At 35.6% G+C, this 16,634-nt stretch overlaps 2 protein-coding genes and 1 pseudogene across 5 annotated transcripts; 1 reads left to right on the top strand and 2 right to left on the bottom strand.

The window, feature by feature from the left end:
• The first annotated feature begins 2,751 nt into the window (after window positions 1-2,751).
• Window positions 2,752-4,755, top strand: LOC133705388 (protein OCTOPUS-like). Its single transcript, XM_062130559.1, has one exon. It carries the CDS (start codon window positions 2,863-2,865, stop codon window positions 4,582-4,584), a length of 1,722 nt encoding a protein of 573 aa, XP_061986543.1. The 5' UTR covers window positions 2,752-2,862; the 3' UTR covers window positions 4,585-4,755.
• Window positions 4,756-6,910: 2,155 nt separating this feature from the next.
• On the bottom strand, window positions 6,911-8,307 carry LOC133687206 (uncharacterized; annotated as a pseudogene).
• A 111-nt stretch (window positions 8,308-8,418) lies between these two features.
• On the bottom strand, window positions 8,419-12,887 carry LOC133687160 (protein NRT1/ PTR FAMILY 8.1-like). 4 transcript variants are annotated; one of them, XM_062107021.1, is made up of 5 exons: window positions 12,456-12,887; window positions 11,205-11,377; window positions 10,905-11,122; window positions 9,968-10,521; window positions 8,419-9,461 (listed from the first exon to the last, which is right to left on the bottom strand). In XM_062107021.1, exons 2-5 carry the CDS (start codon window positions 11,308-11,310, stop codon window positions 8,627-8,629), a joined length of 1,713 nt encoding a protein of 570 aa, XP_061963005.1. In that variant the 5' UTR covers window positions 11,311-11,377; window positions 12,456-12,887; the 3' UTR covers window positions 8,419-8,626. The 4 variants fall into 4 exon arrangements, with proteins under 4 accessions (XP_061963005.1, XP_061963004.1, XP_061963003.1 ...); XM_062107020.1 differs by lacking the exon at window positions 12,456-12,887 and adding an exon at window positions 11,733-11,872; XM_062107019.1 differs by lacking the exon at window positions 12,456-12,887 and adding an exon at window positions 11,550-11,714.
• Window positions 12,888-16,634: the final 3,747 nt, after the last annotated feature.

The following is a 16,634-nucleotide window of genomic DNA, read 5'->3' as shown; positions in this document are numbered from 1 at the left end:
TTAATTTTTTCTTTGCTTTAATTTAATTTTTTTATGTTTTTAAATTATTTTGATGCGTTGATATCAAAAATAATTTTTTAAAAATAAAAAAAATATTATTTTAATATATTTTTTAGTGAAAAACACTTTAAAAAATAACCGCAACTATCCTTTCAAACTCAACTCAAATAAATTGATCTAGGAAATCAATGCCATAGAGCTTCATCCAAGATGGGTTCTAAATTGGTTGGGAAATATATTGACTTAATGACATCTAAGTTAACTCTGAATTTTTAATGACTTGATTACCTAATAAGAATAATTGATTTAAATTAATTAACTATCCAATAACCTCAAATATCTTAACCCTTGATAAAAGTGTCTGGTGGTTGTTATGATAAAAAAGTTATTTTACCCAGATTTATTTATTTTTATATTTTAAAAATATTTTTAAATATTTTTTTATTTTAAATTATTTTTTTATTTTTGTAGATTATTTTGATGTCGTAATATCAAAAATAATTTTTTAAAAATAAAAAATATATAATTTTAATATATTTTAAAAGAATTTAAAAACAAACATTTTATAAATACACATTAAAAAAATTAGTGGTGCAGTGCAGGGTGCAACCTTGTCAGATTGTCGTAAGATCTGAAGTTAAGTTTTAATAAATAAAGGCGAAGTTAAAGAATCCGAGGTTTAACACTTCTCCCAAGACTTGGCCTCGTGGTTTAATAAAGCATGGTTTTGGTGTACGGGAACCACGAGTGGGTAAACTTCTATGCCAGTTGTAGCATCCATAGTGGAGTTGACCACTGTCTGTTTTGTACATGTTTTTTCACCCTGTTTATTTTTATTTTTTTTATTTTTAATTAATATTTTTAAATTATTTTAATGCACTAATTTCATTTTTATATTTTTAAATAAAAAATATTTTAAAACAATCACAATACCATCCAAACAATACTTTTTTTTTTTTTTGCATCTTGCGTACTTTAATAACATCCATTCATAATGGGTGATTCAGATCCATACACATATAATTATTTTTAAAATCTTAATTTTATAAAATTTAAAATAATTTGTATTTTATTTATTTTATATACAAAAATTCATATCATAACAATTAAACATATATTTTTAAAATTTATTTTTTAAAAAAACCATACCCACAGAAACTATCTGCTTGTCCCTGTTGTATTTTACTTGTGCACCAAGCGATGCACAATAACTTTAACTGCTTTACAAGCATAAAAACAGCAAAGCCTTGAATGACTTTATCTTTCTGTCAGTCATGAAATCCTCTCAGCCTAGTTCCATCATGATTCAAGGTTCCAAGCATCATGTTCTGTTGTTCTTTCCTTTTTCCCTTTTTTTTCCCCTCTTGTTTTTATTTGTTTCGAAAAAAATGTTCTTCGAATGCTTGTGATGCAAGATTTTTTACCCCGCCATCGAAGAGTTTTGCAGTTAATTCTTCAAAATCGTGACAATTAACAGGTGGGGACCTCTGGAAGTTGTAATTTGCAAGTAAATCAGGTTTAAATCTTACGTGTGAGAGGTAAAATCTTCAAGAGTTACTCTAGTTATAACTAGACTGCTGTCCTAAATTTTTCTTAACATCAAAATTATCTGGATGATGATAAATTCAACCCAGTTTAACTTCATCAATACATGTTCTGGAATATGAATTTAAGATAATTTACATATAAAAATTAAAAAAAATTATAAAATCCAAGTTTAAATAACCTAATATCAAGGAATTAAAGTAAAAAAAATTATATTTAAAAAAAAAAAACACAAAAAAAAATATAAGTTAACCCAAGTTAATTTTACTCACCCACCAAACATAATATGAGACCAGGATTAAAAAAAATAAATTAATTTTTTTTTAAAAAAATCAAAGTTAAATTAATAAAAAAACAATAAAAAAATTTCAAGTCAACACATGTTAACTTGATTAGCTTATATTCAGGATAACACTATGGAAAAAAAACACAAAACTCAAATATCAACAATTTAATGCCAATGAATAAAATTTTTAAAAGTCAATTTTATAAAAAAAGAGTTGAAAAAAAACTCAACTCGGGTTAACTCAACTAACATGTAACTCAGTATATAAGATAGAGATAACCCCACATAAAAATAGCAAAAAAACTTAAGGCTCAATACATCACTATCAAATGCTAAATTGAAAAAATAATTAGTTTTTAAAAAGGACTTAAAAAAATACCAAACTTAAACCGAGCTAATTTTCAAAACTAGTGACATGAATTATAAGATTGAGATTACCATGTAAAATACAAATATGACAAAAAAAATAGAGTAAAATTCTCAATCATAAAAACTTAAAAATTAAAACAATGAATATCAAATCCTATATAAAAAATAAATAAAAAATAATAAAAAATTAGATTAAAAAGAAGTTATTAACTTTGATATGGTAATATATATTTTTATTATTGAAATATATAAAATTAAATTCGGTGCTTTATTTTTCTCTCTTATCATGGCCATTGCCCAACATCAATTGCAAATTGCAAATGTATTTATGCCAACCTTACTTAGAGTGAGGCAGAAATTACGGTATTAATTACGGTTTAAAGTATTTTTTTATTTAAAAATATATTAAATTAATTTTTTTATTTTTAATTTTAATTATATTTTAAAAACATGAGAAAAGAACAGAAATAGAAAGGTAAAAAGGAGGAAGTTTCCATTAATTGAAAATCCCAAATTTAGGAAGGGGTTTATCCAGGGGTTTTCACTTACATTTCCACTATATCAGCCACTCACTACTCGCTCCCCCACGCTCTTGCTTATTCCATCCTTTCTCTCTCTTTCTCGCACAACATGAGCTTAGCTTCCAATCCACACCACCAGCCATGACTCAGCCACCGCAGCCTCCGCTCCAAAAGCACCGCCACTCATCCTGCAACCGCCACCCTTCAAAACCCATCACCGGATTCTGCGCTTCCTGTCTCCGAGAACGCCTCGCTGGCATCGACCCTGACACCCACCAAGAAGCCCCCGTAACTCATCTCGCCGCCGAGCTTCGTCGCAGCAAATCATACTCCAGCACGACAAAAAACAACCCCAACAATCACAATGCCTCCTCCACCTCTACCTCCTCAACCACTGCAACCACCTCTGAGCCCCGCCGCAAGTCATGCGACGTTGGACCGATTCGCAACACTCTATCTGAGCTCTTCCACGTCGATGATAAAAGAATAAATTCCTCGGCTCAAAAGCCAAATTGTCTGGATTCAGGGCTTGAATTAAAAGAAGAGGAAGGTTTCGGAGAGATTAGGGTTCTTGCGCTGGATGCGAATGATAGTGAAAGGAATGTGGAGGATTTTGAAGAGGATGGAGAGCTAAAGACAATGAAGGAGTTTATAGATCTTGAATGGGAGAGAAAGAAAAATGGAGGGAGAGATCTGAAGTACATTGCAGGGAGTTTTTGGGAGGTAGCTTCAGTGTTTAGTAAGAAATTAGGGAAATGGCAGCGAAAACAAAAGAAGAAGGAGAAGAAAGATAGGGAAAATCTTGGTGGCTTGGTGAGAAATGAGATGTCGAGTGTTAGGAAATTGAGAGAGACACAATCCGAGATTGGAGAGTATGGACTTGGAAGGAGATCTTGTGATACCGACCCTAGATTATCAGTGGATGTGGCACGGTTGTCTGTTGATGATTCGCGCTATTCGTTTGATGAGCCCAGGGCTTCTTGGGATGGGTATTTGATTGGAAAAACCTATCCGAGGCTAACTCCATTAGTTTCGGTTTTGGAGGATGTCAAGTTGCCTAGTGGTGTGGTTGAGAATGTAAAAGAGAACATGGATTTGAAGAATGAAGGCGAGAGCAGTCCTGGAGGAACGATGCAAACTAGGAATTATTATTCAGATAGGAGGAGGAAGAGTTTTGATCGTTCGAGCTCTAATCGGAGAGTGGGGCTAGGGGATGAAGAGTTTAAATCGATGTTGAATGCCAAGGTATCTCCTGAAACAGTTGGGTTATTCCACGGGGCAAAGTTGTTGGTCACAGAGAAAGAATTGAGGGATTCAAATTGGTATTCGCTTAAAGATTATGGCGGGCAGAATGTGGATGCTGTTTCCAAAGATGCTACTTCAATTACTGGTGGTGGGGTTAGTAAAAAAGGTTTCAAGAAGCCGCAGAGGTGGTATGGTGTGTGGAATATTTGGGGTTTGATGCAGAGGAGTAGTCAGAGCAAATGTGGAGATGAGGAGAGTAGTTTTAGTGGAAATGTGGTCGAGGGGCCAATGCCGGAGTCTTGGCAGAATTTGAGTGGCGTGGCTGATGGAGAAGCAAACGGGATTGTGACCCCGAAGCTTATACGGAGCTATACCGTGAGTGCAAGGGATTCCTGCCAGATGGCCTGCAGTTCAAGTGGTGCTGAGAGCAAAGAGAATGACATGAAGAGAAGGGAAGATCATTTGCTGAAGCGGAACCGGAGTGCCAGGTATTCTCCAAACAACCTTGATAATGGCCTGCTACGGTTCTACCTGGCACCATTGAGGAGTTATGGTAGAAGCAAATCTGGAAAGAGTGGACTAAAGAACTCAAACTCCATGTCAAGGAATGTTTTGTAAAGATGCACTTCAATTGCTCTTCAAAGAAATGTGCTGTTGTAAAGACATGAGTTAATGTGTTTCTCCCTGTTCAATAGATAAAAGCACATCATATTCGTTACTTGTTTTCTGCCGAAAATGTTTTTCTAATAACGCAGCAATGAAAATCAGAAAAATCCTTGTTTCCGTTTATTTCATGTTCAAGAAATGATGCACTTGTTTCTTTTTATTACATGTTCGTGTGGAATTGAAGTGTTCATGGAACTATTCACCAATCACTCCCTCAATATGACAGTAGGCTTTGAGCCTTGGGAATGCCGTCGCCTGTGATGTAGTTTTGGGGAATGTATCTGCATCTAGAAAGATTTGGGGACACTCTTGGATGGAATGAAGCATTGTTGCAGAGAGGGATGCTAGCAAATTAACACATTTGGCACAAGGCGTGGACTAAATTGATCGACCACCACCTTCACTAGTGGTATAATAATCAGAGGAAAGAATCCACCTTTACATCTTTCGGATTATTAGACCATGTAGTTCCTAATTGTTAGTTGAGATTTGATAAATTCAGAGAGATAACCAGGGGTTGTCTGCATTAATGATTCTATGGCCTTCCTCTTGCCGGATCAGACCTCGGCAATGAATCCCTGTCAAAGCTCTACTTACACATAGCTAGGGCAAGTGTGCATTTTTAACGTTTTTCTCTATTTAAGGGCAATACGTTTATTGCAGTGATGCACCTACAGAAGGTTTCTGGTGCCTAGATGCCTAGCTCCTGACCTTGTGTTCTTCACGTGTATAGTTGCCCTGCAGTCTGCCTGAAATAGATCTAGCTTTTTTGCTTCTTGGCGTAGGAGAAGATGCTCGGGCATTTAATAGGTCCAAAATTACCTTGTTTCCCAGCAAATGCGGCCAAAATATATACAGCTTTATTATGGGTGTGATTCAGATAAAGGAGGTGTGGTTGAGTTTTTTTAATGGAAATAAAAAAAACAATAAAAAAATATAATTTTTGCTTTTAATGAGTTGTAATTTATGCTTTTAAAGGGGTTATATTTTTTTAAAAAACCCAACCATATTTCACTACTCCCCTATTCCAAGCAGTGCTCATTACATCTTTATTCCAAACATGCATTATATTTGTTTATTTTTTTGAAATAAATTAATTTCAGAAAATAACTAATAGAAGAGCATGCTGTCAGCAGTTTCCTATTCAAGACGACCTTGTCATGTAATATTTCAGATATTCTAGAACTCTTTTTGCACGCTTTTCCGACATTTATCTGGTCTGCTGGACCGGTAATTGAAGTGTTTCAACGTACTCCTTGAAAAATGTATGAGATGACTTGTGCTGCTGCTTCTTACGTGCAGTAACTTCAACCCTAACAGGTGCGGTTTACTGTAAGATCAGATGTGCTGATTTGGTTAAATCCTCCCCTCTACCTACCTTATATCACAGCGGCTGAACAGCAAACTTTTGCTGTTCGGCGCCTTGTTACAGGCTTCCAATAATTGCTGCTGATGAATTATTATGTTCGCTGGACAGACTTGATTGGTGGGATCCCGTTGGAGTTTCTCATAGGATTCCCCATTTTCTGCCACGCAATGCTTGGGCTTGTATCAAATGCCTGCCTCTCACCAGTACCTACTGTTTCCCGTCTCGCTATCTATCCAAATAATTCGATGCATTCACTTCCATCATTAGCTTAGTAGTGATTAAGCAATTTCTTGCACAAGTTGTCCCCCATCTCAATCTTTTAAAAGGTTAAAGATTGCCCCAAACCATAATTGATAAACAGTGAAAGTTAATATTTAAATTTTGGAACATCCTTGAATAGATATGCTAAGGTTTCGACTTGATCTCGCACAATGAGCATAATCTTTCAAAGGTGACTCGGAGATGAGTAACTTTTACAACGTTGGCACAAGGAAATATTTATATTACAGTTCAATCAAAGACTTGTTTAATTGCAGAGTGACGGACAGTGAAAGTGGAAATTAACCGCTATCAGCAAGGCATAGACTTTCAGATTGTGGGAAGTTGAGTGATAAACTCCTCAGCAGTTTCCTGTCGATCTTTTCTCAGACAATTGTGCTGCAAAATCCCAATCCCCTCAAATCTTACCGAAATCATATTTTGATTTTGATTCTGGATTTCAAATCTCGCTAACCCTGTGTTCTGTATTTCACTTTTTCGCTAATCCATGAAGAGGATAGATATAGAGTTACACATACTCATCGAGCCATGCATGTAGAAGATGGAACTAAATGATGGATCAATTAAGCCCTATCGGAGACTTTGCTTAAGAATAAGTAAGAGGTAAATTTATAATTTGACAGACTAGCAGAAATAAACACCACCTTTAATCATTATCCATTTTCAATGCATGTTGTATAATGAATTGTATTACACATACCAGCATGCAGCTACCTTTCAAACCTTAATCATCATAACAGCAAGCATGCTATAACACAGATTGTCATGTTCTCCATTCACAATCATCAAACACATTAAGCATTGAAATGACATAAAAATCAAACACCTCATTCACTCAACACCATACCCTTTCTCTTGAAGCTCCTGAATAACCTCATTCCTCATCCTAAACCACAGTTTCTGTGCTTCTTGATCAAACTTTTTATCCTGCAACTGTTTCTGATAATTATAAGAATCTTTATCATCTCCACAGTCCCTTTCGGCCCAATTGTCGTGCCAATCATTCCTCCCCTTGCAACAAACTCTTCCATTGCTTCTGCATCGCCTGGATATGGGAATTCTAGCCTCTCATACAAATGGGCAAGCTCTCTTTCCTCCTTTGGTCTCGGTTTCAGTGTCCACCAACCGAGTGATGATGTTTCGTTGTAAACCCACACAACGCCGATGATAGCGTACGTGCAGAGGAGCGACTTGCCTACTTGCTTCCAGAAGTAGCGATCTTCTTTTCCTAATCCTACTTTCCTCAGTTACTTGTCGAAACCCACTGATTTCAGATACTCAATGCCTGAAATTGAAAAAAATTAAAGGAAAGGAAACATGTTTAACCGTTTCGTCGAACAGTTGGAGGGCATTCCGGTTTAAAACAAGAACAGGGAAACCACCAATTTCCCCCCTGCTTTTATAGATTCTAATAGCAAGATTTCTTTGTCTGTCAGTTTTACCTGTTTTGGCTTCTTGCAGACGTTTGCGGACCATTTTTCCAGCGATGAATGGCTGAGAGCAGTGTCTGCTGTTGTTAGCATAGAGCTAGATGATCACATGAGCTGGGTTTGAACCATTTCAAAGCTGAAGAGGATTGGGTGAGGAGAAAAGGGAAAAACGGAAAGCCCAAAATATGGTCCCCTGTGACTTCTGCTTGATCAAACAGAAGCTCCGGTGCAAGCCCATGAGAATAACACATTGAAATGTTGAAGGGCTATTGACCTAAACGCCCCTAACCCAAATTTCGATATGAACTTGGGAAGTAGAGTACCTAAACATCTTCCATGCCTTTTAAATTCAGTGTTGAAATCGTGGATTTAATTTTATGATTTAGCTAATTAATTTATGGCAACTTCATCTTTTTACCCCTGTGTTTGTGGCAAATAGCCATCTTAATTCTCACCCCCGTGTTTGTGAATTAGCCCATATCGATAACCTGTCATTAAACAAATTGTTAGATACTTAATTCCACCTTTCAAAAGTATACATAATTGGTTTTTTTAGAACATCTCCCACTCTGTTCATTGAAGCTGTTCACTTCTGGCTCATCACCATTTCGGCTCCAAGAAAAGTAGGATAATTTGTTGAGGAGTGCGCACTGACCAGTCCGAAGTTATATGCGCGCTCACACACACACAAAGAAAGTTCACATTGGCTTAACCATAACTTGCATGTATTTCACTTCTTTCTTGACAATATTTCATTTACTAGTACAGTTATTTGAGAAAACAAGCAAAGAAACTGTTGTCTTGCCATAGCTAGACATGTGCAATTAATTGGCTAGAGAGAGAACATTCTTAAGCAGTGGATGGAACTTGATGTACAATTGCTTTACAATCATAATTAATGGAGGTTAAGTAGTGATCAGCGAAGAGTTCCCACTGGCTTTTTATACGTGTACCAATTTGAGATCAAGAGAAAGACACATAGATTCAGCACACTGAGTACTCCCAGTAGCCAGAAGAAGTAATCAATGTGACCATAATTTAAGTTCTCCGGTATCCATCCAGGCTTTCCATTCTTAGTGCTGATGCTCGTAACAATGGTTACAAGAAGAGAGCTTAAGTAACTACCAAGTGCGACGGTGGTGAGTGATAGGGCAGAACACATGCTCCTCATTGCATCAGGTGCTTGCTCGTAGAAGAATTCCAACTGTCCGATGAATGTGAAAACTTCTGCACACCCTATCAGGAAATACTGTGGAGCTTGCCAAAATATAGACAAGGGCACGGTTTTAAGTTCATAGGAGTTGTGCCTTCTCACCATTTCAAGTCTTTTAAGTTCCAAGATTGCTGCAGATACCATGGAAAATATTGATATGAAGAGACCAATGCCCATCCGCTGCAGTTGAGTTAAGCCATTTTTGTGTCCGGTGTATTTTCTAGCAACTGGGACAATAATTCGGTCATAGACCGGGACCCAAAAAATGACACTAAGAGTGTCAAAGATTGATAGAGATGCAGATGGTATCTGGAAATTGGAGTTTCCAACATATTTATCCATCTGTTCACCTTGCAGCACAAATAGGTTCCCCATCTGGCTGTACACTGCAGTAAAAATGATACCTGTGGCCCATATGGGAAGCAACCGAATGATAGACTTTAGCTCCTCAACTTGGGTTACAGTGCAAAGTCTCCATGGGTCTACTGGCCCCTTTATGTCGTCCTTTTCTGTTTCCACTGCTGCCTTGTCAAGGAAACTGAAGAGAAGATTATAAAAAAAACGAAGTTATGAAACTAAATAGAAGTTCGATTCTAGAAGCCGGAATAAAGGAGTCTTGCCTGTATGTTGGTAGTGGCATTGTAAATTATTGGAGTTGCATGCTTTTTTTAGATGGGAATTCCGAAATTTAATCACACTGGCATCGAGCCATTTTATGTTTTCATATGTGGTAGGGGTATGGTTTATTAATTTGCTGCACATTAAAGCAGTCTACTAGCATAATTTAGCCCTTAAGATCTGGAAATAGCCTCATTTCTGTATGTTTTCCTTAGGGATGGAGAAAACATGGAACTTGATCATAGCTTCAGAGGAGTTGTAGATGAATGGATCCCGTCAAATCACTTCTGTGATGCAGCTACGTTAATCTCAAAATGAGACATCAAAATTCATTTAATTAATTGCTGTATCCTGAACTACATGCAAGTTAGTCTAGAACTCAAATTCATCTATGTTATTATACGTGTAACCAGCGAAGACACTAACCTAAATTCTTCAGTATGGTCAAGCTTGCGGCTTCCTTTGATGTTGGATTCGGCATCTGCAGTCTCATACAACAGAGCCTTGTCAGCTGGAACTTCAACTTTCTTTTTTCTGAAGGTTGCCACCAGCACCTGACAGATGCGAGTAAGAGGGCTGCCTCCAGGCTTTTGATACCTGAACAACCGAGTACCAGAAAAGAAGCTCGCAACCGCAATTGCCATGGCTATTGCTGGAATGCCAAAACCCCAACCCCAACTCACATTATCTTGTACCCAAACCAGCACAGAACCGGCGATAAGAGCACCAACATTAATTGAGAGGTAGAACCAGTTGAAGAAAGAACTCTTGTGTTTTTTCTCAACCTCATCAGCGTCATCAAACTGATCTGCTCCATAGGATGAGACACAAGGCTTAATACCACCAGTGCCTAGTGCTATTAGGTAAAGCGATACAAAAGCTATTGCACTTTGAGCATCTGTTGGATTACAATCATCTTCTGAATAACATTTTGGCCTTAGGCCAGGGACAGTAGCTGAGATTGTCAAAAGTGTCATCCCCTGTGAAATTAAAAGCTTGTGATAAGACAACCTTGTCCCAGAATATTTGATACATTCTAAGAACTACATAAATAGTTGAAGATAACCACAAAGAATGGATTAAGTTGGACAAAAAAAGTGGTCCCTGAGGTACAAATTGAAGATAAATCATCTTCTTTCTTGTCAATATTTTTCTGCAGACCATTTTTCTTAAAGAAAGAAAATTCTAGTAATTAATATGATTCTAAGACAGTACTGACGCACATCGAAATCAAATGCAATGGGAAACTCTTTTGAGTTTCAGCATCTTCATAATTAAAGATGTCAAGAAAGAACATTGATCACCAAGTTGGAAATCAAATCATGTACAGTGAAAATCGTTAATAATTCTAAGTAAAACTTACCATAACATATATGATGGAGAAACAAGCAATCGTCCAATATCTACCAAGATAAGCATCAGCAACGAATGCTCCAATCAATGGAGTGAGATAGCACGTTCCACCCCAATTCAAGTTATTTCTAGTAGCTGTAGCGCTTTGTTGATTCAGTCTGTGCTTGAAATAAAGAATCAGATTGGAGCTCATCCCATAGTAAGCCAATCGTTCACAAAATTCATTTCCTGTTGATAAAGGCTAGAACAGATAAGCATGTGTCTTATAATCAGATTGCCCTGTTTGTAATAGAAAATCTAGAGAATGTACCTATAATATAAGGGCAGGCCCTCCAGGTTCCCGTCTCCTTTTTGTTAGCTGGATTCCCACGATAATCCACGGTTCCATCTTTTGTATAAGCATCCTCCTCTGCCATGGTGCTTTAGGAATTCGCGTGCTTTGCTTGTTCTTGGGAATTTACTTGAGATAGTACAGTCTTAAAACTGCACCAAGTAAAGAAACATAGATGTATTAACTTTCCTGTCAAATATGAAAATGAAATAGATGTCCGATTTTGCTGCAGTGGCTTGCTTCAGTGAAAGCCACTCTATTTTTTGGCCAAAAGCGTTGTTTGATCAACAAGAAATACAAGAAAGAATGGTTCAACTAATTAACCTTAGATATCATGAACCAATCAATATGACTTGACACCTTCAATTACAACCTTGACATGAGAAATTTGAAAATCATCCTTCCCACTATTGTTAACATAAGAAACAAAGGTTTTTACAGGGAGAATACAGATGTGGGATTTTGCAAAACTCGTGGTAAAAAGGAAAGAGAAAAAAGCATTCAAACCTCATCCATGCTTGAAAAAACCATGCAATGTTCCCAGGAAAGCAGCCAATCAAGCTAATCCATAATGGAAAAGAGAACTTATTCGCTTAAATTAAGACTATGTATAATGCATTAAATTGTATTAATGAATAGACAGTCGCTCAAGAGGCTGACAACCACATAAACTGGTCTCAACTGAAGTATACTCTTTGACCGCTTGATTAGTTGATCATGTGGAGATACGAACATAAGAAACCAAACAATTATGATGACGAGGTTGCTTCCATCCTTTCACTTTTAATTCGTTGTAGTGATCAAAGGGTCTTTAGAACAAGATGGGTAAATTCAGAAAACAACCTCGGTGTGTGCTTGAAGGTTAGCAGAAAAACCAGCCACACCAGCTTTATGTTTGTGTGCGCACACAGTGAGTAATGGTGCTAGGAGGTCGGTTGCATGTTCAATTATAAGAGGAAGGTGTTGTCTAGGAATTAGTGGCATTCTTTCGAAGGGTAAGAGATCATGGTAAGATTTCAGTGAGGTAATGAAGCAAGCTAGTTCCAAAGAAAGGTGAAAGGGGAGTGGCTAAATCTCTAACATGTAAAAGAAGAGTGACTAAATTGAGCCAGAAACTTAACTAGTTTGGTTCAGGTCTCCAAAAAGTTTAAGGTTGCAAAAACCTCTATATGCAAAAACATTTCACACATGAAGAAATAGGAAGTGCCTAAAAAGATACTGTCTTCTTACCTTACTGATCAATCTTGCTCTTCTTTGCTGCCATCGCACCCAGTAAAGTAAAGGTGCAAAGCAAACGCTACACAATTTCTCAGTGCAAATCCAGCCCCTCGATCAAACTAAATACGCATTTCCCTTCAAGGAACCTGCCGTACGCATATGTACTTCCTTGACGGAGATAGTAGAGGCCGTCAGCTTGGATGGCGATGGATTCAAGGGTCTCCACCAGTCCACTCCTAGCTGTTGCTGTACATGCGTGCGAGGTCCCTGCTTCTACATATTCTGTAATTAATTAAAAATTAAAATCAGTATTCATAGTCCATGAAATAGATTAAAATGTATTATACCTGCATAGATAACTACGATATTAGTTAATTTATCACCACTCCACCGCAACGTTGAGTATGTATGAATGATCGATTTTGTACGAGGAAGAAAGGAATCCAATTGCTTTATTTTGCACTAGAACAGCGATATATGAAAAGCATATAGTTCATGTTTTTCATGTTAAATAAAAAAACCATTTGAATCTTGACAAGGAGTCATTCTCATCATCGATGTTAATTAAATATGATAAGGTACATTAAATTAGTTCAATAACTTGATGATTTATTAAGATTTGATTTGATTTTAGTTTTATGTTGGGTTGAGTTAAGAATTGACTTGACGAAACCTGATCAATTCAACAGGTCAATTTATAATTTAATTAAAATTAAAATTTAAAAGCGATTCAATTTAAGTTTTCTTTTTTAATTTTTAAAATAATATCGTTTTATTTTTTTTTAATTTTTAAAATAATATTATTTTAAATTTACATAATAACTTTAACCCAAGGGCTTATTGTGTTTTATAACATTGCTCATAATAACAAGCAAATTGGACATGACGCGGGTAAGATGAGTTCAAATATTAGAATTTTTAAGTAGTACTAGGAGATTACACAACGAAATATGTGTATTTGTAAGGTAGTTCATGTAAAATGAATGACAAAAGTTGATTTTATCGAGAAGTTCTTCCTAGATTTATTTTTAATTATTATTTTTTCAAGATTCATTAGTGAAATTCATTTATAATACTGAATTGATGTAAGGGATTTCTCAAGGAGCAGATTCAGTATAAAAAATGAACATTATTACAATGAGAACAAAGGACTGCAGAATCCCATTGTGGGTACCAGGACTCAACTTGCAGTGTGGTTTGGAGTGACATGAACAGCCTAGTGTGGACCGGAGAAGGCGTCCATTATTTAAAAAGGAAGGCAAAATTAAGACGTGAACAAAGACTTTGCCAGCTCCTGGATGTTGCAGTCTTCCCCTGAAACACAGAACCAGAAAAACCAAGGAAAGAGAGAGATTATTCATTTGTTATTACATATTCTTCATAACAGGTAATAACCCTCTTCTCCTTGTTCTTGGAGTCTCTGTCATTCTCGACAAGTCTCTCTCGAGACAGCATGGAATCTCTGGCTGCATCGATTAGCCTGGTCCCAAGCAACTGGTCTCTTTCTACACAGCTGGCAGAGCCCGATCTTAACTTGTTTCCAAACAGATGGTCCATTTGATTATAAGTGGCGGTGAGGGCAATCCCCAGGTCAGAGGCAGTGTTGTCACTACGTTTTAAAAATACGATTAAAAAACTTATTATTTGGTTTTTTTATTTTAAATTAATATATTTTAAATTTTTTTATATTATTTTAATATGCTAATGTGAAAAATAATTTTAAAAAAATAAAAAATATTATTTTAATATATTTTTTTAAAAAAAATTTGAAAACCAAACCAGTTTTATTTTATTATATTTTCTTGCTTTCTTGTCGTGTTGACCTAGAAAATGTACACTATTGTCTTGCAAAGCAATCTTATTGTGGGCTTTTTTATTTATTTGTTTTTTTGTATTTATTTCGACCCGTTATTAATAATTTATTATAAAGTTCTCGCAGGCAATGCTTGAAGGGCTCATTGGATACTCCTATATAGCGTAGAGATTGATATCTTGAGTGTTATTAATCCTTGTCGATATATATATATATATATATATATATATATATATATATATATATATATATCATTAAATTTTGAGAGCAAATGCTTCTATAGTTTGGTCTAAATGATTAAAAATTCAAGAGTGTTTTTCTATTAGAAAAAAAGAGGAGATTTTCTCGAACATGAAAATAGAAATGATCCACTTTTTTAGAGTTCATGGATTTAGCACAACCCTTTATACCTTAGAGTCCCTTGCTTCTATGGTTAACGTGTAATCTACATGATACACGTGTCGAGCTTAAAATGCTAATTTTATTGCATAAACTAATATTTAGGCCATGTTTGTTTTCTGGAATTCATTTTCCGGGAAATCATTTTCCAAACTTTCATGTGTTTGTTTGCTATTAGGAAAGTTGGTCAACGAAAAACACTTTCCGGTCAACGGAAAACACTTTCTGGTCAACGGAAACACTTTTCGGTCAACGGAAAACACTTTCCAGTCAAAGAAAAATTTTGTTTGATTTCTAGGAAAGTGTTTTTCCTTTTGGCTGTGTTTGTTTTCCGGAAAATGGTTTCCGGGAAACCACTTTCCAAACTTTCTTGTGTTTGTTTGCTATTGGAAAAGTTGGTCAACGGAAAACACTTTCCGGTCAAAGGAAAATTTGGCTTGGTTTTCAGGAAAGTGTTTCCCTGAAAAATTTGGGCGGAAAACACTTTCCGAAAGCTGTGAAAAATTTAGAAATGTCATTATTTGCTAATTATATCAAATTTGATCCTCAAACTTTTGATTGCTATATATAATTTGTTTTGAATATTTATTTTTCAATTTCATCTCTTAAAATTTAATTTTTATATTAAATTTGGTCCTTATTTTTATAATTGATATTTGCTTTTTTCTTATCATTTTTTTATTGAAATTTTTTATCTATCAAATTTGGTCCTTATTCGTTTGATTTTTACTTATTTTATTTGAAATAATTTATAAAATGTTAATTATTATTATTTTAATTTCTTCACCTTTCATTTTTTTTTTAATTTTTTAGATTTGATCTCTATTATTTTGATTATTATTTATTTTATTTGAGATAATTTATGAAATTATATTTTTTTTCAATTTCATTCTCATTCAACTTTTTAATTTGTAAGATTTGTTCCTCATTATTTTAATAAACTTGAAAAAATAAAATATTAATAAGTTATTTTCCAGCTCATTTTCCATAACATAACCAAACACTGGAAAGTGTTTTCCAACTTATTTTCCATTACACTACCAAACATCGGAAAATACTTTCCCGGAATTCACTTTCCCCGGAATTCACTTTCCAAAAGGAAACTACTTTCCTGCAAACAAACGGGGCCTTAATGTGCTACGAGGCCCATGGGTTTTTTAAAAAAAGTGTGCGTTTTCTTCCGGCCCAGACTCAACTTTCAATATCCCCGCAGGTGTTTCTTGGGCTTACTAGCTAAAAGCCCAAAAAGCAAACGTGGCCATGTATTAAACAGCCGGGGGAAAGTGACTCCTGAAGGTGCGAAAGTTTGCAAACTTGATGGGCGATTCTTTGCTTGCTTCGTCCTAGGTTAGTTTTATTTTTTACAAGTCTTGCATGCAAAGCTGCAGCGAGTGTGAGATATGCTGTTGTTTTTTCATGTATTTTTAATCAAAAAAATATTTTTAAACTGTATTACCAAATACATATAAAAATCCAACTTTACCAAATAAATATAAAAATCCAACTTTGAGGTTTACTCGAGATTTACTCGAGATATGCATGGGCATTTCTTTCTAGAAAATAACCTTGTACTACCCTAGACCAAAAGAAACAACATAATTTAAATCTTACCCCAATATTTCAATGATCAATTTGCAAAAAATAGATCTTTTTGGAGGCAAGAAAAGTCTCCCAAAAACATTAGACAGACCATATAGGTCTAAGCTTTTTTGGGGGGGTATAAAAGAGGAAATCACGAGAAAAAAAACTGCCTGCGAATAAAAGCAACTCCCATGCGAATCAGGAGAGGAACCCAATATTCTAGCCGAGTAATCAGCACGGTGATTTCCTTCCCGAAGAGAATGCATGAATTTAAACCGACTATTCCCTAACGTCAACATTTTGATGTTCCGAACAAGAGAGACTTGAGGACGACACGGAGAGAGGGATCACTCCCGACCATACAAGTCTAATTTCAAGGTCTCAACTTCAAGTCCTTG

The sequence above is a fragment of the Populus nigra genome, chromosome 1 (assembly GCF_951802175.1).
Source record: "Populus nigra chromosome 1, ddPopNigr1.1, whole genome shotgun sequence".
NCBI classification, from domain to species: domain Eukaryota; kingdom Viridiplantae; phylum Streptophyta; class Magnoliopsida; order Malpighiales; family Salicaceae; genus Populus; species Populus nigra.
Note: the sequence above shows the minus strand (reverse complement) of the source record. Positions and strands in the feature narration are given on the sequence as shown.

Excerpts from the sequence above, each read along its gene's own strand:
- LOC133687160 (XM_062107021.1), bottom strand. The coding sequence starts at position 11,310 with ATGGCAGAGGAGGATGCTTATACAAAAGATGGAACCGTGGATTATCGT. Across the intron at positions 10,522-10,904 it reads TCTCCATCATATATGTTATG|GGGATGACACTTTTGACAAT; the intron begins GTAAGTTTTACT and ends TTAATTTCACAG. Across the intron at positions 9,462-9,967 it reads GACCATACTGAAGAATTTAG|TTTCCTTGACAAGGCAGCAG; the intron begins GTTAGTGTCTTC and ends TCTTCTCTTCAG.
- LOC133705388 (XM_062130559.1), top strand. The coding sequence starts at position 2,863 with ATGACTCAGCCACCGCAGCCTCCGCTCCAAAAGCACCGCCACTCATCC.